General features: G+C 51.1%; 2 protein-coding genes across 5 annotated transcripts in view; both read right to left on the reverse strand.

Annotated features, from left to right (window-relative positions):
* Positions 1-4,269: 4,269 nt before the first annotated feature.
* ZFP36L2 (ZFP36 ring finger protein like 2) lies at positions 4,270-9,405 on the reverse strand. Its single transcript, XM_058278478.1, has 2 exons — positions 8,212-9,405; positions 4,270-7,701 (listed from the first exon to the last, which is right to left on the reverse strand). The coding sequence occupies exons 1-2, from the start codon at positions 8,260-8,262 to the stop codon at positions 6,268-6,270; spliced, it is 1,485 nt and encodes a 494-aa protein (XP_058134461.1). The 5' UTR covers positions 8,263-9,405; the 3' UTR covers positions 4,270-6,267.
* Positions 9,406-11,814: 2,409 nt separating this feature from the next.
* Positions 11,815-21,970, reverse strand: part of THADA (THADA armadillo repeat containing) — a 383,919-nt gene continuing 373,763 nt past the window's right edge. For 3 of the 4 annotated variants that reach the window (XM_012524133.3, XM_058278477.2, XM_071208795.1), the window contains 2 exons: positions 14,046-14,215; positions 11,815-12,964 (listed from right to left, as the gene is read on the reverse strand). In XM_012524133.3, the coding sequence (XP_012379587.1) occupies positions 12,569-12,964; positions 14,046-14,215 (566 nt within the window). In that variant the 3' untranslated portion in view covers positions 11,815-12,568. Of the gene's footprint in view, positions 12,965-14,045; positions 14,216-20,329; positions 20,522-21,970 lie in introns of those variants that run through there. The other variant, XM_071208796.1, reaches the window with a different exon arrangement.

The following is a 21,970-nucleotide window of genomic DNA, read 5'->3' on the forward strand; positions in this document are numbered from 1 at the left end:
TTTTATAATTATTTTATTAATATTATTAACACCTGTCACCCCTGCTCAAACTGACATATGCTCTACGAAGGCAGTGATGATATCTCTCGGCTCACCTCTGTTACACCCGCACTGGCATGTACTAGACATTAAGCAAAAACTATCTGTGGGAGGAATGAAAAGTCCCAGTCAGTGGCCCCAGCTTCCCACTTCCAGGATGTCTGGGCTGAATCCGGGGCGATGGAGGGGGATCTGCCAGCAAGTCTGAATCACACCCATCCTGGCCCTGAGAAACACGTGCCCCCTGCAGAGGCTCTGATTCCCACCTACACAACACAGGGCCTTGGGGGTCCTCAAGTTCCACCCAACTCTGACACATGGGCACAGGTCTGGGCATACTGTAGGTGCTCAATAAAGCCTGGGCACATTGGCCTGATGAGACCTGAAGCTTCAACAGTAGCCAGGCCAGGGAGACAACCAGGTAGTACAGGGGGATCACGTGCCTCACCCCACTCCCTCTCCCCTGATGTGCCCCATTTCTCTGCTCAGGTTATTGGGGGTGGAGGGGGAACAAGGAGCAGGTTTCCAGTTACACTCCTCCAGGGGTGCCGTGCTCCGAGGCTGCCTGGCCAGCAGACGCCCACCCCAGGCTCGCCAGGATTTAGTCATGCATTGGCCTGTGTTTCAAAGGCCCAGGACCCCTCCCCAAAAAACCTGCACTGGCCTGTGGAGGGGGCACAGGCCACCCCACAGCTTGCCCTGCCTCCTGCAGAGGGGTCACCAGCAATTCTGTGTTTCATCAAATATTGCTGGGCCACAGAGTTTTATTTGAAAATAATTTTAATTAGCCGGAAACTGGGAGTTTAATAAATGGAAAACAGAGAACTTTCCAAGGCCACAGCTGGGAAACACTTGCTTTTTAAAAAAATTCTGCCTGGCTTCCCAGGCCAGCTAAGCACCCTGAAAGGAGGGCCCAACTGCCAAAGGAATCCACAAGGAAAACAAAGCTTATTTTTAGAGAAATATTTTAAACTCAGTTTCAGCGAGCTCAGGAGTTTTCTCGTCTGTCTCAAGTCCTCAGTATCTTTCCTTCTATTTCTGAGCCGCCTCACCCCAGAGGGCACCAGAACTCCTATCTGACAAGAGCTATTTCTGCCCAGATGAAAATAAAAGGGCCCCTCCCCCTCCACTCACTCAGAGAATTGTTTCTAAAAACGTCTGCGCAGGGCGTGCCTGCTCTTGGCTCTTGGCCCTGGGCGCTTGGCAGGTGCACCGAGCCAGGCGGATGGGTCTGGGGTCCCGTGGCCCTGGAGCCCAGTTGCCCTCCCACCCAGCCCCAACGTGGAATGGATGATGGACAGGCCGCCGTTTCCGGGTGTTTGAGAGCAGTTTTAAATCTGAAGGCCTGGCACCCATACACAGGCACAACCCCGACACACCGCAACAGACACACCTACACTCAGACCCAAGCACACCGCAACACCCCCAGACCCTCACACCTACCACCCTATGGCAACGGCTGCCCACGCCAGCAGACACGCCCAAGCCCACACCAAGCAACACACACACACCTGTGCACACAACCCCCCCACTGCACACACCCGAACCCACAGCAACACCCAGACCTCACACCCACACCATACCGACAACTACACACATACCCACACACAAGCAGACACACCCCCCGCACACACACTTGCACACAGAGCAGCACCCACCAGACACAAGGGCGCAGACACACACACAGACACACCCCGGGACGCACACACTCGGACACTTTCCAGGTCTAGCAGCAGCGGCGGCCGCGGCGGGCAGCACCCGCCCAGGCAGGGGTGGGCCCTGGCTCGTGGCGGCAAGGCCCGTCCGGCCCCCAGGCTGGCCCCGCCCCCTCCCCTTGGCCTTGCCCGCGGCCCCGAGCTGCCACTGCCCTCGGCGGCCACAGCACCGCACGTGCCCCGGGGGTGTAAAAACAATGACGGGGGGTGACAGGGAGAGCGGTCACGGCCCCCGAACGGAAGGTAAGCTCTGCCACGCCTCGACCCCCAGGGGCCGCGCCGCCTCCCACAAACTTACAGGGAAGGTGCTGAGGCCCAACTTCCGGCTTCTAGAGTCACATCCGCCCTCGCTCTTGGCACCACAAGCAACAGTGAAGGCGAGCGAGTGCCTGGGGACGGTTCCCAGCTCCAGGGTCGTACGCTGTGCGGCGGGCCTCCTCCCTGGGCGAGTCTGCAGCGAGGTCTTTTAGAGACCCCCGGGCAGAGGGGAACGCGGCGCGCCCTAGTCCGGCCGGCCCAGGGGGCCGAGAGCCGCGCCCGTCCTTCCTGCGCGGGCCCAGTCATCCGGGTCCCAAAGCCCTGCACGACTCACAATCCCCATCTGTTACCAGGGGCGGGCGCAGAGCCTGGGGCCTTCTCAATAGGTATTTTGTGTAGCTTTTTTTTTTTTTTTCTTTCCCACTTCCAGCAGTAGATTCAAACAGTGAGGAGAGGAAATGTGTACATGCAAATATCCTTTCTCTAAAATAATTTAGGTGGCACACAAAACTGGGCTGTTTAGGAAAAACGTTAGTCTTCCAACAGCCCGTGGAAATGCTCCTAGGAACACGTTCTGTGCTCATTTTCACAAGGGACTACAAAAGAATTTTATCTTGAGTGTAACTCAAGTCTTGGAGTCAGATTTAGTTCCACTCCCCAGCCCATGATGGGAATTCTGACTTGTCCTTACTTGCAATTTCTACTTTAATTTCCCTTAATTTAAAAGAAAGCTTTCCGAAGAGTGAGCCAAGCAATAGCAGAGTTCTGTTTGCTGTTAATTCCAGCCGCTGCGAAAAGACAATGACCTACGTGCCCTCCATTGATCTGTAGCAAGAGGAAATTTCTGAGTGATCCCCCTCAGCTTTCCACGCTCCACTGGGTTCAACATAGAAAACTTCAGCTCCCAAAGGTTGGGCTTTCAAACAAATTTTAAAAAATGAGTGTGGCCTACCATTCCAGCTGATCAAAAGTACTTGTTTGGAAATAAGAGTTTAGGGATGAAGTGGAAACGAGGACTTTGAAATGCAGCTTGACCTAAATAGCACCACATTTTAGGTTTTTCCTCCCCACTGCACATTCTTTATGGTGGAGAGGCCCAAGGAGCCATCAGTCTGCCCTGGGCGTCCCCTCCCCCACCAGCGAAGCCCTCAGCCAGTGGCCAGGCATCTGGGAGAACTTTGAAACCGTTCCCCATCCCCTTTGGCAGCCTGCACGGAGCACCAAAACGCTCTAGTTACCACCAGTGCAATCCTCATTCACGTGAAACAGCTGCCCCAGGCCTGGCGGGCTCCACCAAGCCCCTCCTCCCGGCTCCCCCTGCAGCCGCCCCAGCTCAGCTGTGAAGCCCTGGAGACCCTGGCCAAACCACGGCCAGTGCTGGTGGGGGTTGGGGTGCAAGTATTGGTTTATAGAGCCCAGCTGTTGTAGATAAGAAAACTATTGCTAAAGCTCTTACTTTGGAAAAAGCATCTGAACTGCCTGTTGTGTGGGAGGAAGTTGGAGAAGGAAAACCATGAATTGATTTATCAGTCTGATTTTGAGTGTAGAAAACAACAAAGTCACCATACTAAGAATTTGTTCAACCGGTTTAGAATCCGCAAAGCCACGTAGTTTTTTCCTTCCTTTTTCTAGGCGCTTGGGTTGAATTGGCTTTCTGGCCACTCGTAGGCCTTTTGCATACATAACTAGTGGGTGCTCGCTCCCAGAGGAAGTTGTCTGTGTAAACAAACCACCCAGATATAAGTTTAACCTATTTGATCTTCCTTCCCCCATTCCTCACTGGGCAAAGATCGACAGGCTTTCAATGTCCAAGCAAAACCCTGGCTCTCCCACACAAGGAGGGCCCGACCCAACCCTTCATCTCCAGCTCAGCACTTAGGCCCTGCAGGCAGAAAGATCCCCAGCCCCATCACTTCTTTTTCCTGAGAAAATCGGACCCTCTGCAGCCACCACGTGACCACTTGGTGACTCACAGGTGACACACCCCTTCAGGCCTCCCGCTGGGGTCCAAGGCGGTCAGCCAACTTTTGAGATGCACCTTATTACCACGGGGAACAGCTAACCAATGCCCTTGACGTTCCAAGTAATTATACTTTCAGCTAAAAGAACTTGCTATAAATTACACTAAGGACTAGGGTAAAAAAGTGGACACTTCGGTATTCTGGTTCTCCCAGCACTCCAAATCCTCCCAAGCCTTTTGGGAGTTGCCATGGGAAGGCAGAAACTCCTGCTGAGGAAAAAAAGCCACCTGGCACTGTAACTTTTCCCAAAAAATTTTATTGGGGGAAAAAACTACAAAACATTTACAGTACAATGTTTACAGTCACAATTTGTAGTGAACTGATTCCCCAAAATATATTACAACTCAAGTTGACTTATCTTGTTACATTCAAAAACCTACTTCTGTCAAAGTAGTCCAGAGAATACATACATACATACATAGTGCTCCAGCTGTACCTACGTACAAACAAACTAAAGCTACTGTCATTCATCCGCTGTCCAGGAAAGCTTGGGAAACATTCCTGCCTTTCTACATGGCAAAAAATAGTACAAGTTTTGGATTTTGTGTAATTAAACAAGGCATATTCAGGTACTACATAACGTTTCAGCTCCAAGAGGCAGCCTCTTCACTTTACATCTATGTAAAAAAAAAAAAAAAAAAAAAAAAAAAAAAGTGGTAAAATCTTTTCCTTTTGTGCAGTTGAACCCATCCTACATTCAAATTCTCTCAAGCACTAAGAAACAAAATACTTATTTGGTTGAGGAAGATTAAGGCAAGTTCCGGCCCTTCCAAAGGCACTGTGAGACTAACCCCCTACCCTCCCTATTATTGCTACATGTCTGTATACTCAGGAGTATGTCACAGTAGAACTGGTGGAATATGCAAACAAAACACTTTCTGCTAATTTTATAAAGTTGGAATTAGAAAAGCATGCCACTGAAGTCTGATTGCAACATGGTCATCCTTTTTTCTTTAAATTTGGATGGGCTACAACCATTATACATTCTAAGAAAACTCCTAAGATATTCCTCAAACTACTTCCACAGCATCAAGGTAGATTTCTGTCAAGAAATCCCGCAATCTTTCAAAATTTACGTAAACAAGGAAAGAAATTAACAAAATAAATATTACATACAATCTCTTAAATTAAGATTTTTACTCATTTACAATAAAATAACCAAGTGAAGTTACAAAAGGCATATATTACTGTGAAAAGAACATACACTCCACATTTTGCCGATTAATAATAGCAATCATAATTTAACATAATAAAAGAATATATATCTATTGCTTTTCATCATACTTGATAAATACAGTATGAACAAAATTTTCAATGTATACTTTTCACAAGATAATAAATAAGTTAAATAGTTTTCTTTCATATTGAGTTGTGGTGCAGTGGTGCGAATCAACTCAAAAACAGCTAAAAATTCAGCAGTTATTCCCCAACAATGACAAACTAAGCTCTGCCCAAGGCTTCCGGAGAGCAGACAAAATAGTTCTAAACTAAACATCCACTAAGTGGCGGCAATGAAACCAGTAACCAGGATGAAACTTTGGAATGCAAGGATTTTTTTTCCTCTTTCTCCAGATATAGATAACTTTGTAAAGAGGGAACAAAAAAATCTAGAGGGCTATAAGGGCTACTATTCAAGGCATATTCTTGGCAGATTCGAAAAGCTTGTAAGTTTAGTATGGTGGTGGCTTGCTGGTTTGTTTACGCTGGTCTGAAAGACAAACGCAATTAGGAACTTCTCTCAAGATAGAGTTCCCACATCTGGACTGTGACTAATGCTTTTCAAGTTAAGAGATGGAATGGTAGTTGGTAGCTGCTGGTGCTGGGTTGATTATTCCTAAAGTCCCAAACTCATCCGAGACCTAAAAAAGTCAAGTGTTTGGTTTTTTGTTCTACTCGCATCACAACTGCCCGGTTGTGAATATTTTTGTTCAATACAAAAAGTTCGTTGGCTTTTTTTTTTGCTCAACAAGAATTAAACTTCGTAATAATAATAATAAAAACAATAACCAAAAAAAAAAAAAACAACACGAGAGGAAACCGAAAGGGGAGGGGCGGGGGCTCCCTCCCAGCACGGGGAGCGAGTCCAAGGCCGGGCCAGCAGGCTGCGGGTGGCCTGTCTCAGCCCACCCCCGCCCCACCCCGCCGCCGCGGCAGGGCCGAGGCGGCCGGGCGCCCGCCGGCACCCCCGAAGAGGCCTGCCCTTCCTTCCTCCTCCTCGCTGGCGAGCTCTTGCCTCAGTCGTCGGAGATGGAGAGGCGGCTGAAGATAGGCAGGCGACGGCCCGGGTCGAGGCTGGGGGACTCGGAGCCGCTGAGGCTGCCCGAGCTCAGGGAGCCGCTCAAGTAGCTGTCGCGGTCCGACAGCGAGTCCGGGGGGCTGGGGGGCGCGTCGAAGACGGGCGACTCCGACAGGCGGCGCGGCAGCTGGAAGCTGAAGGGCGGCGAGGGTGGCGCGGCGGCGCCGGCGGGGAGGGGCGCGCTGGGCGGCGCCGGGGGCTGCGCGGGGGGCGCCAGGCCCTGCTGCTGCTGCTGCTGCTGGCGGTAGTAGGCGGCGGCGGCCACGGCGGCGAAGTTGTGCGTCTGGATGGCGAGCGGCGTGATGAGGCTGCTCAGCTCGGGCCCGAAGGCAAAGGCGTTGTTGGCGCACGAGGCCGCCGAGCAGGCGGCGCAAGGGGCGCCCGGCGCCAGCAGGTCCTCGGCGCCCCCCGAGCCGTACAGCAGCGCGGCCGCCGCCGCCACCGAGCCGCAGCACGCCGGGCCGCCCGAGGGCGTGGAGGCCGCCGAGGCCGAGGAGCAGGACGAGGCCGACGAGGAGCAGGACGAGGCCGAGGAGCAGGAGGGCGGCGGCGGTGTGCGCGACGTGGGGCTGTCGAGCAGCAGCGGCGACTCGAGGCCCCCCGGGGGCTGGTGGTGGCCCGACGGGAAGCCCGAGAAGCTGAGGCTGTGGTGGAGCTTGGGCCGAGGCTCCCGCGGGGGCGGCGGGAAGCCCAGGTGCAGCGCGTCGCGAGCGCTGAAGGCGCGCAAGTCCCCGCCGGCGCCCCCGGACGGCGCCGAGCGCCGCTCGTCCGCGTTGTGGATGAAGTGGCAGCGGGGCCCGTAGGGGCAGAAGCCGATGGTGTGGAAGGTGCGGCACAGCTCCGTCTTGTACTTGGGGTGCCGCGTCAGGCTGCGCAGCTCGTGGTAGCCGTGCGCGAACTGGCACTTCTCGCCATACTTGCACGTGCCGCTCTCCTCGAAGGGCCGGCAGAGCTCAGTCTTGTAGCGGGTCGAGTTGATCTGCGAGCCCCCGCTCCCCTTCTGCTGCTGCTGCAGGTGCAGAAGGTGCTGGCTGCGCTCGCCGTTCTCGCTGAACGAGCGGTCCCGGAATTTGTTCTCCTTGTTGAGCAGGGCCGTGCCGCCGCCCCCCGACGGCTCCTTGAGGGCGCCGTAGGCGGCCTGGCCGGCGGCCGCGGCGCTGCCGCAGCTGCTGCCCGTCGCGGCCCCCGGGAACTTGGGCGAGCAGCTGCCGGGGCTGGGCGCGGGGTGGGCGAGCGCGTGCAGGTTGCTGGCCGAGTGCCGTCGGAGGAAGCCCGGCGTGAAGGCCGAGCTGGGGGCGGCGGCCACGGGCGTGCCCACCGCCTTCTTGTCCAGCATGTTGTTCAGGTTGAGGTTGGCCAGGGATTTCTCCGTCTGCGAAGGGAGGGGAGCGGGAACGGGAGGAAAAAGGGAAGCGGAGGGGAGAGTTGGGGCGAGCTGCGGAGGAACGTCCAGCCCTCGGAGTCTGCTGGTTTGGCCGCCCGATTGCGACTCGGCCCCCACTCCACCCTGACGACACGCGCCCGAGCGGCCAGCTCGCGCTGGGAGGAGCCGGGCAGCGGAGGACGCCCACCGGGGCCGCGCTCGGTTTCGACATGTGATCCGCGGCTGGGCGGCGCAAGCCCGTCCGGGAAGCCCCGGGCAGCGTGGCCGCGGTTGGCTCCGGAGGAACTCAGCAGCCACGGAGGCTCCCTCTTTCTCTTCCTCCCTCCCTGTTCCTTCTCCCCGCCCACAAGACGCTAGCACCTACGACTGCAAACTCCAGTTTTCCCGACTCGAAAAGTCAAGGTGGGGAGGGGTCCCCAAAAGCCGAGGGAAGGCGGCGAGCTCTGAAAACTCCGAGGCTTCCTGCCTGTCCTCCTCCCGCCCTGCTCGCCCGCGTACCTTGCACAAGAAGTCGATGTCGTAGAAGGCGGACAGAAGTGTGGTCGACATGTTTCTGGATCCTGTAAGGGTCGGAGTTGCAGGCAGGGGTGTCTGGAGAAGCCCTCCGGGCAGCGCGGCCGCGCCGGAGCCACGACGAATAACGGGCGAGGGGCGGGGGTGGGACCGAAAGTTTGCTGGGGGGCTAGAAAAGAGGGAGAGGGGAGCAGCGGGGACCGGTCTGAGAGTGCCCTGGAGTGCGGAGTGGGGGGAAAAGTTGAGAAAAGCAAAAGAGCGCTCCTCCGCGCCCCGGGGTGCCCGGCCCGCCCCCCCCGCGCGGAGCCGACGGCAGCTCGCGGACTGCTGGAACTCGGTGGCCGGCGAGCGCGCGCCCTATATAGAGCCGGCTAAGGCCGCAGGGGGAGGGGGCAGAACGCTGACCCGGCCGGGGTCTCCAGGCAACGCCGCCCGCCGGCTCGCGGACGTCAGGCGCCTTCCTGGCCTCCCATTGGCCGCCGCCAATTTTTTTCCTCTGGGGGAGGGGACGGAGAGAACCGTGGGGCGGGGCCGGCTGCTGGGGCTCGCCGGGCGGCGTGGAAAGCTCGTCCCAGTTGGGTGCTGCTGGGCGGCGGCGGGAAGGTGCGGCTCTCCGCATGTGGTTGGTGCTGCAGTGTTGGAAAGCCCCAGCACATTGAACATGACCGGGGTCCTGCAGCCCTGGTAGTGTCTTTTCCCGCCCCGTCTTACTAGGATGGTTTGCGGAGCTTTTATTTCCCACCCTTGGTTCTGTACCCGGCGCGGGAATTGCAAAATGCACGAATATTGCAACCATCCGTGCGGCCCCGGCTGCTTTGCAAAGAGTGCTCTGGTCCGACGGGCGGGGGGCCCTGGGCCGGTGTCCCGTGGGTGGCGGCTCCAGCCCATCTGCACGTGGAGACGCGGCAGGAGTTGAGGTGGGGGCGGCCACGCGGGCGGCTGCCGCGGTGGTTTTGCCGGCGAGAGCAGAGGCCCAGTTCTCCGCCTTCCTCCCCGCCCAGGCTCTACTGGTAAACAGGGCTTGAGCGCTGGGACCGCCCGGGCAGGGATGAGTGTCTGAGGACAAGGCGCTGGCTTTGCTAATCACATCACAAGACCTTGAGCCAGGGCCAAAGGCGCGGAGTGGCGCGGGGTGTCCGGGGCGGGGGAGCCGCGCGGGCATGCGACGATTTCCCGACTCCCCTTCCGTTTGCTGCTCGGCCCGGCCTTTCCCAGCCCTCCCAAGGGTTGGGGTGCAGCTGCCGACCGAGTCTCCGCGCCCAGGCACAGCCTTGGCCTGCCGCGCCCTCCAAGTCCTGCCCGGCCAGGCCCGGCCGTTAGCGGCGTCGTGCCCCGCCTCAGCTCTGTGCGGGTCGCTGGCCTCGGCTGGGCACCGAGGACGCGGGTGGCGGGCGCGCCCTCTCTCCGCTTGCTTCCCCGGCCCCCGCTCCCCGCCAGCCCCACACCCCAACAGCTTGCGCTGGGAAACGCGCTCTGCCAACTTGGCGCGACCGGGTGCCCCGCCCCCCTGTCCGAGCTTGGGGCGGACACCCCCCTCTAGCGCCCAGCGCGGCTAAAGCCGCCTACTTCTCCAGCTGAAGAGACTGGTCTGGGACGCTTCTCAGTCCACGTCAACACGGGCTGTCAAAAAGCTGGAGCGGAGCCCACGACTTCTTACACCAGGCAGCCGCGGCCTCGGCTGGGCCAGAGAAGGTAGACAAGTGACCCACACCGGCTTCCCAAATTGACCTTCGTCCTTGTTATGTCTTCCTGGACTCCTTTCCATTGAGTGCACACTCCCCTTCTCAGTTAACCTAGCACGAAATGGGCCAGGCCGGAGGTCCACCGGAGGGGTCTGCAGTGTGCACTGCTGCGTTCCCCCACACCGGCCTGCTGAGCTGGAGTCCAGAGCCAAGATCAGGAACTCTGGGCTGCAGTTCAGGCCCTGCCCCTTACAAGCCATGTGACCTCAGGCAAGGCACCTAATCTCTTTGGTACTTGGGTTTCCTTACTTGTAAAACTAAGATAATTCTTGCTTTACTCATCTCACTTTTGACAAGGCCCAAATGAGGTATCTGGAGGTGTTTGAAAGATAAGCACGTATAAGCCATCTTATTTATTAAAACAAATGAATAAAGCATCAAACTGGGGAAAGGCAGGCCTCAGGAGTAGGCCAGATGGGTGGGGGTCCACAGAATAAATGCAGAGTCCACCCTCACTCACCTCAGAGCTGAGGGTGGTAACCCCAGCACAGGTGAAAGACTGCTGTCTTCTCTTAGTATCCAGCCTGCACTGGCTCCTAGACAGGGCTGGCTGACTGTGGCTGGCACTTAGAATGCCCAGAGTACCCAAGAACTCTGATTTGTTCTTGGTTGAAATGGCCCCAGACACAGCGCGCTTGAGGGTGAGCCCTAGGGCTCTTCCCCTGGGAATGCACCAGGAAGGCACGTGAAACATTAACTTCCCAACCACTGCTATTAGGCCAGTGACACGATTTCAGATGTAAAAACAGTGGAAACACCTGTCTCTCCCAGCCTCTCTGGCTGACCATATCCAGCCAAGATCAAAATCAGGGGTAATTCCCCTTCACCGGCCATGAGAATAGCGACATTGCAGACTTGTTAGAAGGCTTCTGGAGATAACAAGTGAATGCTTTTTGGCACAGGGTACCTGCCAGTGTAAAGGAGTTTTATTATTATGTAACTGCTTTTATTTCACTTTAAATGGAGGAAAGAGAAAAAAAGGAAGGGATGCTGGGTTTTTCCAGCGAGCTGGGCTTTGTTGGAACCAGTTTAATAATTATTCTCCCATGGTTATCATCAACAATTCCCTGACTTCTCACCAGCCAGGTCTTCTCAGAACAGAAAGTGTCAGGTTGACAACTTTCCATCAAGTGAGGACTACACAGATGCCTGACCAGGTATTACTTCAGAATCACCAAAACCACACTTTAGGCTGAATGGTGCAAAACCAACCAGGGAATTTCCTGTTCTCTTTAGAACAAAACTTTGGATACTGAGTTAACTTCTTTCTCTGCCTCTTCCTATTGAGCCTTTTCTCTATACTTACAATATGGGTACGTTTTTTTCTGTTAGATAGTTTTCTCTCAAAGAAACAAATTACATTTGAAATATCAGCTCTTTTGCAGTAGGAAATGATCATATCAAACTCTTTCCTCTAACCTGTCCCTTTGAACCCTCAAACATCAATAAAATGATTCTGTAAGTGCTCACCTAAGAAGTATTTAAAAATATTTACCAACCCTACTATGACTGAAATGGCTTTTTCAGATAACTAGGATGAGAAATGGTTGTGGGCGAGGCTAAGATCCATCCAAACTGTGGAATCTCTAGGTAACTGTTTGTGGGTAACACTCTAAAATTATGAATTAGAAATGGGGATCTGATGAAAAACAGAGCCCAGCAGCAAAAGGTATGCAAGAGTGACACCTGCTGGGTGTCTGAGGAAGAGGGCTGGACTATACTTGGAAAGGAAGAAAATCCTTAAGGTTTCTAGATTAAATCATTGAAAAAAATAAATGTAATTAACTGGCATCTTAAGATGAGACTCTTCTTGTAACTGCCACCTAGCAAATGACAGTAAACAGAGTAAGCATCAAACAAATCATTTATTCTGGCTCTGCTTTCTACAGGTTGCTCCTGGCAGTAAGCGTATGAGCTTTCACAGGGTAGGCAGTGAATGGGGGTGAGCTTTCACTGGTTAGGTTTCCTAACATTAGCACAAACACTTTTTTTGTGGGGGGTTGGGGGAGCTCTCAATGGCTCTTTTAATTAATTCAGAATGTGTCAGTCACTGCAGGACTTACACATGCAGATAATAAAAACAAAATTATCTGTATGAAGTTGATCCTTAATTCTCTCAAGACCCAACATTTGGAAAATATTTCTGCCTTGCTAAAATGGAATAAAATTTAGAAATCTAATTAAATGGGCTGTTTGCCAATAATCCAGGGCGCCCCCCCCCCCCATCCTGCTAAAAGGAAAAATATAAAAAACATCCATGTGTTAAAACCCAATCCTGTGTAGTCTATTTACAGAAAATGCAGGCAGGCTATGGCTGGACATTAGAAGTCTTGGGTGACAAAAGAGGCCAATTCAGGCCTGCAGGTGGTCTGCACCTGGGAACAGAGTAAATCTTCAATGTGGTAGCCTCACTTCCTACAGAAGTTAAAATAAGTCAGGCTGACTTGAATGAGTGAGCTGAAGAAAAATTCTTCTATGGGAAGGGACATAAAACTCGACTCAGAAGTGAGGGAGGCATGAAGGGGAGTTTCTGAATTTATGTTCAACATGTTGCCTGCATAGTTAATGGAGGAATAATTCCTGCACCCCAAAACCTTTTCTCAACATGCTGCTTCTGTGCTTGGCAGAGTTAACTGACTTGCTTCTGCAGGTGAGTCAGAAGCACTGAGGACTAGGGTGTCGTCCCCTTCCTTTCCTTCCAGAAAGGCCAGCAGCCTCTGGCAAGCCAAAGTCCTCTCCTCCTGAATGCGCAATCTGGTGAGCTCCACTGTCTTCAAAAACTCAGCAGTTGGTGGCAGTTCTCTGAAGAGCTGGGAAAGGAGCTGGTGCTGCTTTGAGACTGCCCTTTGAAGGTGATGGAGACTTCCAGGGCTGAGGGGATGCCAGTCAGAGTTGGAGAGGAGAGAGAAGAGGTGCTTGTTGAGGTATTTCACGAAGACCAGAGGCTCAGCCCAAAAGTTGACTTCTGCTTTTTCAAACAGGTGGTCATCTTCCAGCTAAACAGAATGAGACAGTGGAAAGTCGGCCTTAGAGGGAATGCTGACAAGGCCCAGCCCAGGCCGGACAAGCAGGAGAGTTGGGTCCCCTCCCCTACCTGACAGAGGGCCCGCTCTTGCCTGTCAACACCCGTATGTACAAGCCACTCACAGCCTTGAAGGTCACCTTTTATTTTCACTCGCTGTACGATTCTACCAGAGAGGATTTTTTCCCCAGACTTAACATGACCTTTGATAAAGATGTGTTTGTGGTTCAAAGCCAAGATATTTGGTGGACGTGATGCTGAAAAATGAGGCAATTGGCGGACCTCGATGTGGGAGTGGGCACTAGACCTAAGGGTACATCTGAGAATTGGAGAGGAGGAAAGGAAAGCTCAGCAGTAGAACAAAAAGCAAAGAATTACCATACACGAGACGCTAGTCTCTGAGTAGCAAACCAAGTTTCTAGGATGCTGAGGGTGTTCAAGGTCGTTTTATCACAGACACTTTATCGTGTCTCCAGATTCCCATAAACAGGCTGCTTTGGGAACTCTTGATCTGCTGGGGATGCTAAGAAGGCCCGCTGCTGGCTATGGATTTCAGTTCTCAGGATGCCTTTGCTGCTGGGCTTGGTCCACAGCTTTCCTGTTTGTTGAGCGCCACCCCTCACCCCACCCCTACCTGGAGGGATCTAATAGTTTACTTCAAGCAGCAAGGACCCTAGGAAGACCCCGATCCTCTGGAAACCTTCACCCTCAGACCTAACCCTGGGGAGTCCCAGGCTGCTCCAATGCCAATTAATAAGTATTCTCCACAATTAAACTTTCAACTTCCAAGGGGTCTCTTTTAAGGCCCTTTCCCCCCACTGATCTGAAGGCTTATCATGGGAACCCCAAAGGCCCCAGCCTGAGTGACCCCAGCAGCACCCACGAGGCTCCCATGATCATTTGGAGATTTTCCTAATTGGTTCTGACTGTGTCTCTAAGAACCCCAAAGCATGCTTTCACCAGGTACATTAAGCTCAGTTAACCCAAAGTGCTGCATCCAGTGGGCTTAGGACATTCCAACCCAGCTTCCCACTGCGCTGAGACCCCTGGATTACCTGCTGCATGTTCTCCACACAGACCACGAGGTCATCATCCTCTCCCAACAGCCACCCCAGCAAGACAGGGAGTCCAGAGGCCAGTTGGTCCCACTGCTGGAGCAGGTCACACAGGACGGCCAGGGCCAGAGCCAGAGCAATCGAGGCGTCCACCTGGCAGAAGGCGAACTCTGCAGAGAGAGGAGAGGAGTGAGCAGTGCATGTGCTGCTTGGGGCCTGCCCAGGGAGCCCCCGTGGGACTCTGGGAACATGAGGCTTCCCAGGTAAAATCACTGCCGCCAGTCAGGCAAGGAGACTGATGGGTTGGGCTTGCTGATGGCTATTTATGCACTTGAGTCCTGCTGTCTACCCGACTAGAAAGAGTCATAGGCCTGAACCCCATCCCTACTACCCCCAGGCTTCCTATCCCAGTGTGTAGAGAAGCAGCCTCACCTGCAGGACTGCACAATTTTACTCTCCTCATCCCCTCCAGTGTACCTGGAAGGGTATCAGGAAAGCTTCCCCATCCAGTAACCCCTCTATAGGTCAATTCCAAAGGTTTGTCTTCTCCCCTATGCTTTTTGACAGCAAATCCCCTCAGCATATAACACATTAAATCTCTAACATCTTAGAGCAGGGGGTGCAGCAAACTTCTTCTTAAAGGGCCAGAATGTAAATGTTTTAGGCTTTGTGGACCTATGGTCTCTGTCATAACTATTCAACTCTGCTGTTATAGTATGAAAGCAGTTATAGAAAATATGTAATTAAATGAGTATGGTTGGGTTCCCAAACAATTTTATTTATTGACACTGAAATATGAATTTCATATAATTTTCACAGGTCATGAGATATTCTTCTTTTGATTTTTTCAGCCATTTAAAAATATAAAAACTGTTCGTAGGCCATGGGCTGTACAAAAATACATTGGGGACTGGATTTGGTCCATGGATCACAGTTTGCTGACCTGTTTTAGACTGAATTTGCTTTTTGAGATTCTAGTCTCCCTGGCTACCTGGGGAAGGGGTGCTGAAAGAGTAGAATGGGGTACAGAAAGAGGAAATAAGGCACCTTGTGGAAACCACTGCTTACTTAACTATTTTGCCTTAGACAGTCCTAAAGAAGGGTTTGTAGGGATGCTCAGGATCTTGACTCATTTCCGCTACCAATTCTGCCCCTCCCCACCCCAACCTGGAGGATGTCTGAAATATGGTACTGGAATTCCACCACAAAGGCAATGAGCCCCTGGAGATCCATCCGTGCACCAGTAACTGTCTTTCAATGATTCACTTCTGCTGAGACCTCATCTCTCCCAAATCTACACTCCTCAACTCAAGCATACAGACCTGTCCTCTTTGGTGTCCAAGGTGACTTTCTGAGGACACAGGGAGAAGACTGAGAGCCTGGAAAAGAAGGCTCACTTCACCAGGGTGTCGAACCAGGCCTACTCAGTCGCCTTGCCAAGGGCCTACTGTGTGCCCGGCCTAACCAAAGGCTTTATCTCTAATCCTTCCAATGTCTTATATGTTGGGTATTATGCTCCCTATTTCCCAGATGAGGAAACTGAGGCTCAGAAAGGTTAACCCAGTTGTGCACAGTCACAGAGCTCTAAGTATCTATAAAGAAACCAGAATTGGTAAAAAGTTTCATGGTGCCCACAGATTTGGAGACTAACCACCAACATTTCAGAGGCACAGGTTTTTATGCAAGATGAGCAGTGTTGGTGACCCTCCAGCAGGGCCAGGATGACCTAGAGGAACCTGGATCCTTGTAAATAGTCAAAAGGACCATAATCCTGGAGAGATCTGTTCCTTAGTGCCTCCTTCCCCTGCTGCTGGCCCTGGAACTAGAGACCAGGATTTAACCTGGAAACAGAAAATAAGGAGGAAGAGAGGGTGGCAGTGGCAAAGGCCTATTTTGGCTGTAGGTCTGAGCCACGTGTTGGTCTTACCTTCACTTATAATATTTTTAGCTCCACCTGAGTCCTCTGTGTAGTTCTCAACTGGTTTGGAATTTTTATTGTGTTGCCCTCTTAGAAACCCAAAGAATTGAAAATATATATGAGGACGAGGATTAAACACACAGCAGATGCTCAAATATACAAGTTTATGGCTTGGGAGATCATGAAATCTTTTATCTTTACCCCACTTGATTTAGTTTGAAAACGTACATAGGAATTGGCACAAAGAAAGCATTCAGTAAATGCTAGTATTACTCTTGACAGTAATGAACACTTTGCTTCTGTTGAATCATTAATTGCTTCTACAACCCCATGAGGGTGGTATCTCCACTTAGCAAACGAGGAAGCTGTATTTCAGAGAGGTTGGGTAACAGGTCCGAGTTTGCACACTTGGCAGTGTTGGCATTAGTCCAGGTCTCTGTCTGGGTGCTGACTCCTGCCTGCCCCCTCCCTGCGGCACAGCAATGGAGAAGCACCCCCAGAGCTCCAAGAGTCCACAAGGAACATATGGAGGTGACCAGATGACCAGAGATACCACCAGGAAGGCTAGGCTGCTGCACTCACCCCACCTGACAGGACAGATGTCCCCCACCCTGTACCATTTAGCCATAAATTGTGCTTAGGAAAGGGAGGGAGAGTGACAGTAGTGACAGAGGCACAACAGGAGGGCTGGTGTGATTTGGCTGAAAGTGGACCAAGATAAAATAAGAACCACCCAAACACCGACACTGACCCTGCAAGAAGAGGAGGGAAGATGAAGGAAGGCTGGGAGGTTGGACGGGCAAAAAAAAAGGATGAGTTAGATTCAGATCTCCTGGTTGAAGGGCCTGACTCACCCCACTGAATTCCCTTTTACTGCCTTGCCCTGGACTAAGGCCACTCACCAGAATAGATGAACTCTCTACTGGCCAAATGCTTTGTGAAGTGGAGGCTAAAGAGCAGGGAGATGAATTTTCCACTTAAACATGCAAACTGGGTTGGTTCTCATGGGCTTGCACTCCACTGATGAGACACGAAGGCAAGAAAGTAAGTGATCGAGCAACCAGTATGTTTTAAGGATCTGCTGTATGCCCAGGTTAGGAAGAACCAAGAAAAAGAAGAACGAAGTTGGAGGACTCATACTTTCCAATTTCAAAGCTTACTATAAAGCTGAGGTAATCAAGACAGTATGGTAATGGCATGAGACTAGACATAGAGATCAGTGGAATAGAACTGAGATGAAAGAAATAAACCCACACACCTGTGGTCAACTGATTTAGACAAGAGTGCCAAGACATTCCAGTGGGGAAAGCACAGTCTTCTCAACTAATGGTGCTGTGACAACTGGATGTCCATATGCAAAAGAATTAACCTGGGCCTTTACCTCACACCAAATACAAACAAAAAACCTCAAAATGGGTCAAAGACCTAAATATAAGAATGAAAACTATAAAACTCAGAAAAAAAACTAGAAGTAAACCTTTGTGATGTTGGATTAGGCAATAGTTTCTTAGATCTGACACAAAAAGCATAAGCAAAAATAAACTGGACTTCATCAAAATTAAAAACTTTTATGCGTCAATGAATACCATTAAGAACTAGAAAAGACAACTCACAGAATGGGAGAAAATACTGCAAATCCTATATAAAAAGATCTCTTATAACTCAATATAAAAAGACAAATAAATTAAAAGATGGGCAAAGGATCCGAACAGACATTCCTCTAAAGATATACAAATAGCTAATAAACACAAAAAAAGGTGGTCAGCATCATTAGGGAAATGCCAATCAAAACTGCAATGTGATTAACACTGCACACCCACTATGATGGTTAGATTTAAAAAGACAGACAATACCAAGTGTTGAAAAGGATGTGGAGACACTGGAACTTTCATACACTGCTAGTGGGAATGTAAAATGGCATAACCACTTTGGAAAACTGGCTGGCAGTTCCTCCAAAGGTTAAATATAGTTACCAATTCCACTCCTAGGTATACACTCAAGAGAAATTAAAACATATGTCTATATAAAAACTTGTACATGTATATTCATAGTAGCATTATCTGTGATAGTCAAAAAGTGGAATCAACCCAAATGTCTATCAACTGATGGATAAATAAAATGTGAAATATTCATACAATGGAATATTATTAGCAATTAAAAGGACTGAAGTACTGACACGAGCTACTGTCATGACATGAACCCTGAAAATATGCTGAGAGAAGAAGCCAGTCACAAAAGACCACATATTGTATGACATTTACATGAAATGTCCAGAATAGGCAAATCCATAGAGATAGAAAGTAGATTAATGGGAAGCGGACGTGGCTCAACTGATAGAGTGTCCACCTACCATAAAGAGGGTCCAGGGTTCAGTATTCAGGCCTCCTGACCTGTGTGGTGAGCTGGTCACGTGCAGTGCTGCTGAGTGCAAGGAGTGCTGTGCCATGCAGGGGCACCCCCATGTAGGGGAGCCCACACACAAGGAAGCGTGCCCTGCAAGGAGAGCCACCCTGCGTGAAAATAAAAAGTGCAGCCCACCCAGGAGCGGCGCTGCACACACGGAGAGCTTGTGCAGCAAGATGACGCAACAAAAAAGAAATGCAGTTTCTCGGTGCTGCCTGACAATGCAAGTGGACACAGAAGAACACACAGCGAATCAACACAGAGCAGACAAATGGGGAGGGGGGGAAGGGAGAAATAAAATAAATCTTAAAAAAAAAAAAGATTAGTGGTTGCCTAGGGTAGGGTGGGGTGGGGTGGGCAGCATAGGAAGGGCAGTGATGAGGAGTGATGGCTAATGGATATGGGTTTCTTTTTGGGGTGATGAAAATGTTCTAAAATTAATTGTGACCGTTACATAATTGAATATACTAAAAAACCACTGAATTGTATACTTAATTACATCTCAATAGAGTTATATATATATAAAAAATCTGTTGTGTACCCCAAGTTGGTGCCAGTTGCTGAGAGGAAGCCTAACCTCAGCGGCTGCCTTTACACAGCTCCCAATCTACGTGAGGAGTCTTGGACAAATGCTTACAGTCCTGGTGCTTAAGGTGTGTGGGATCCAGGCCTCAGTGGCACAGGACTCTGCAGAGAATGAATGGTAGGTGAGCAGGGTGGAGAGGGGAAGGAGAAGGCTTCGTGAAAGAGCTGGGACTCTGGCTCTTTACCAGGTATTCTGGAGGTAGCTACTGACGGCCTTCTGTGTGGTCAGCAGTATGCTAGGGACCGTGGGAAAGCAGGGCCCTCAAGCTGGTAGACTAGATGGCAAGGAAAGACTAACACCCAGGTGAAGTGAGGACATCAGGTGATCAATGGAGTAGTTCAGAGCCCAAGAGGAGGTGCTCCATGTGGACTGGAGCACTAGGGGAATAACTCATCTCTGAGACTCCTCCTCCCTTGGCTAACAGCTAAGGTAGGAGCGAAATACACCCTAGAATCCCTCTGGAGTGCTTCAAACAGATGAGGTTTGTTGAAACACTCCTGCCTGTGGCAGGCCTATAAGAGAGTGATTAAGACTCATTCATTAGGAAATGAGCTGGAAATCCAACAAATCAGATTTTAGCATAAGTGAATCCAGTGCCCTCCATCCTTGTGAATGGCAATCAGAAACTCCGTTACTTCCTGACTGACACTCCTGACATGAGTACAGGAGAGTCTGACTGCTCTCTCTGCCCTTTTTTTCCCCCACCTCCATGAAGAGACCCACTTCAAGGTTGGAAGCTGAAGAACCAGGCTTCACAACATGTGCTGGATTCACTGCAAGTCCCAGCCTCTCTTCCCTCCACTAAGGGAAGTGATGGTTACTTTCTAGGGAGGTAGACAGGTGAAGTCACAAGCTTTGAGCTCATCTTCAAACGTGCCGGTTAAAATGAAAATGCCCAGGTGGATTTTTCCCAAGTGTCAACCTCGAAAACTATTTCAGACCATAGATTACAAACCCACAGCCTTATTCTAAATTATTATTGGGGGGAGGGGGGCGGGATTCCTTCTAGATTAAGGTCATTGGTCAAATATCCTCCCCTGTTCTTCCCAAGCAAGGTCAAGTCAGTGGAGTAAATGCAGAGTAAGTGGCAATGGGTTGACTTCTCCCTGCTCCTAGCTCTGGAGAATCCTGTTTTAGGCACTTGAGAAAATTCCTCAGCTTCAGGGAGCTGGCCAGGCTGTTGGTTGGCCCTGTATGTGTGTATATGGGAGTGAGGGACACTGTGAGAAACTCAAGGAAAACCCCCAGTCTCTTCTCTCCAAGAGTAAATAGTTTAGTCAGAGGCGAGCTAACACATATGAAGTGTCAGGGAATAGTCCAAAATGGTGTATGATGGAGACAAATGATGCCATTCATAGCAGCAATCAAAGGACAGAAAAGGGGGGAAAATGTGGGGAGAGGAAGGCAAAAGAGCTTTATAGAGGGAAAACTTGGCCAAGCCCGTGGGGGGAGAGGGGGGAGAGGGTAAGCACAGCTGGGATGGGAAGGAGGAGCCCAGGATTTAAGTAGCACAGAGACTGGACTTACCTGCTGAAAAGGAGTGTTTGTGAAGGTGAGGCTGGGAGAGGGCTGGGGAGGAAAGGTGCTGTTTGAGTGAATGAGAATCACTGTGCTTTTTCTTTTTCCCTTTTTTTTTCTTTTCTCTCCTCTTTAGAACAAATATTTTTCAGTTGCAGCAAGCTGTTTCCATACAACAACCTCACAACCTCATTATTTCCAGAGTCTTCTCCAAAGACTTCCTCACTTCCCTGTATTTTAGTCAGCCATGAGAAACACGTATAGAGCCCTTAGCTTGGTCCAGCTGCTGACTCTGCCTTTCAACTCTTCTTGGGGCTGCCCAGAAGCCTCTCTGCTCTCTCCTTCCCCTCGTCCTCTACCCAGAGAATCCAGCTCTCTGCTCACTGGGGCCATCAGAGCCAGGGAACAGAGATGGGATTTCCAGGCATGGCAATCAGTGAATGGACTTCACGGCCAAATGGAACCCTTTATCCCCAGAGCTCCTAGATGATTCCCATGGAGACAAATGGCCCCGAAGAAGGATAAATTCCTAGGAAGGGCCATTTAGACAGAGCTCTGGGCTCTTGGATTGGAAAGCCCGACAAGCAGGTAACACCACAGCCACCTCTGCGAGGCATCTCCAGCCAGCAGCCAGCTCTGGCCTCAAGAATGAAAGGGGTTGGGAGAGGAAAGGGAGAAGGGTGGTCCCTCTAGCTGTGAAGAACCTAACCGGAAGTCTAGGTGGGGGAACATGGGTGTTTGTGTATTGGTCTTTGTTCACTGGAATATTTTAAAAATTTCACCAGAGAAGAACCAAGTATACCAGTTAGTGGTCTCAAGGGCAGCCCCGCCCCAGCTTGCAATGGCTAAGTACCAGCCGTCCCTGGAACAGTCAGCTGCCACTCCCCCCCCCACATGCATTATGTCTGGAAGGAAACTTGGACTTCATTTGGCCCAGGCAGACCCTTTCTCTTCCTTCTCTCTCTTTGAAAGCCCTGGAACCCGCTGTTAAAAAAAAAAAAGTACACACACACAAAAAGAAAAGAAAAAGCCAAAAAATAAAAAATGAAAAAAAAAAACACACATGGAGGTGGAACCAATAAACACACACAGCTCAGGGCTTCTAAGCCCCAGGGGCCCATCAGAAGTGCCTGGCAGGGGCACAAAGACTGTTCTTCACACAAGTTTGCTACAGCTCACGTGGTTTTATTCAAAATTAGGAAATTTCTCATAAAAATTCAAATTTCCAGCATCTTTGGAAATTCCAAAAACTAGAATCTGGTGTCACTGGGTCTGCACTTTCATGTGACTCAGTGCCTGGAGCGGAGCAGGGGCCACACTCCCCAGGAGGAGGAGTGCAGCCCCTCGGGGACAACCCTGCTGCCCTCGCCTTGCCCCTTTCACAGGTGTGCTCACTTGCTTGGCCCCTGTGGAAATGTGACTTTGACCCCCAACACCAGGGGCTGAGGAAGGACCTGGCCTCAGGCCAGCCCCCTGTCTCTACAGATGAGAAGGCTGAGA

This window comes from Dasypus novemcinctus, chromosome 17 (genome assembly GCF_030445035.2).
Source record: "Dasypus novemcinctus isolate mDasNov1 chromosome 17, mDasNov1.1.hap2, whole genome shotgun sequence".
NCBI classification, from domain to species: Eukaryota; Metazoa; Chordata; class Mammalia; order Cingulata; family Dasypodidae; genus Dasypus; species Dasypus novemcinctus.

What these genes read in the sequence shown, in the direction of transcription:
- ZFP36L2 (XM_058278478.1), bottom strand. Translation starts at nt 8,262, where the DNA reads ATGTCGACCACACTTCTGTCCGCCTTCTACGACATCGACTTCTTGTGC. An exon ending in ACATCGACTTCTTGTGCAAG is followed by an intron (nt 7,702 to 8,211) that starts GTACGCGGGCGA and finishes CTCCCTTCGCAG; the next exon opens with ACGGAGAAATCCCTGGCCAA.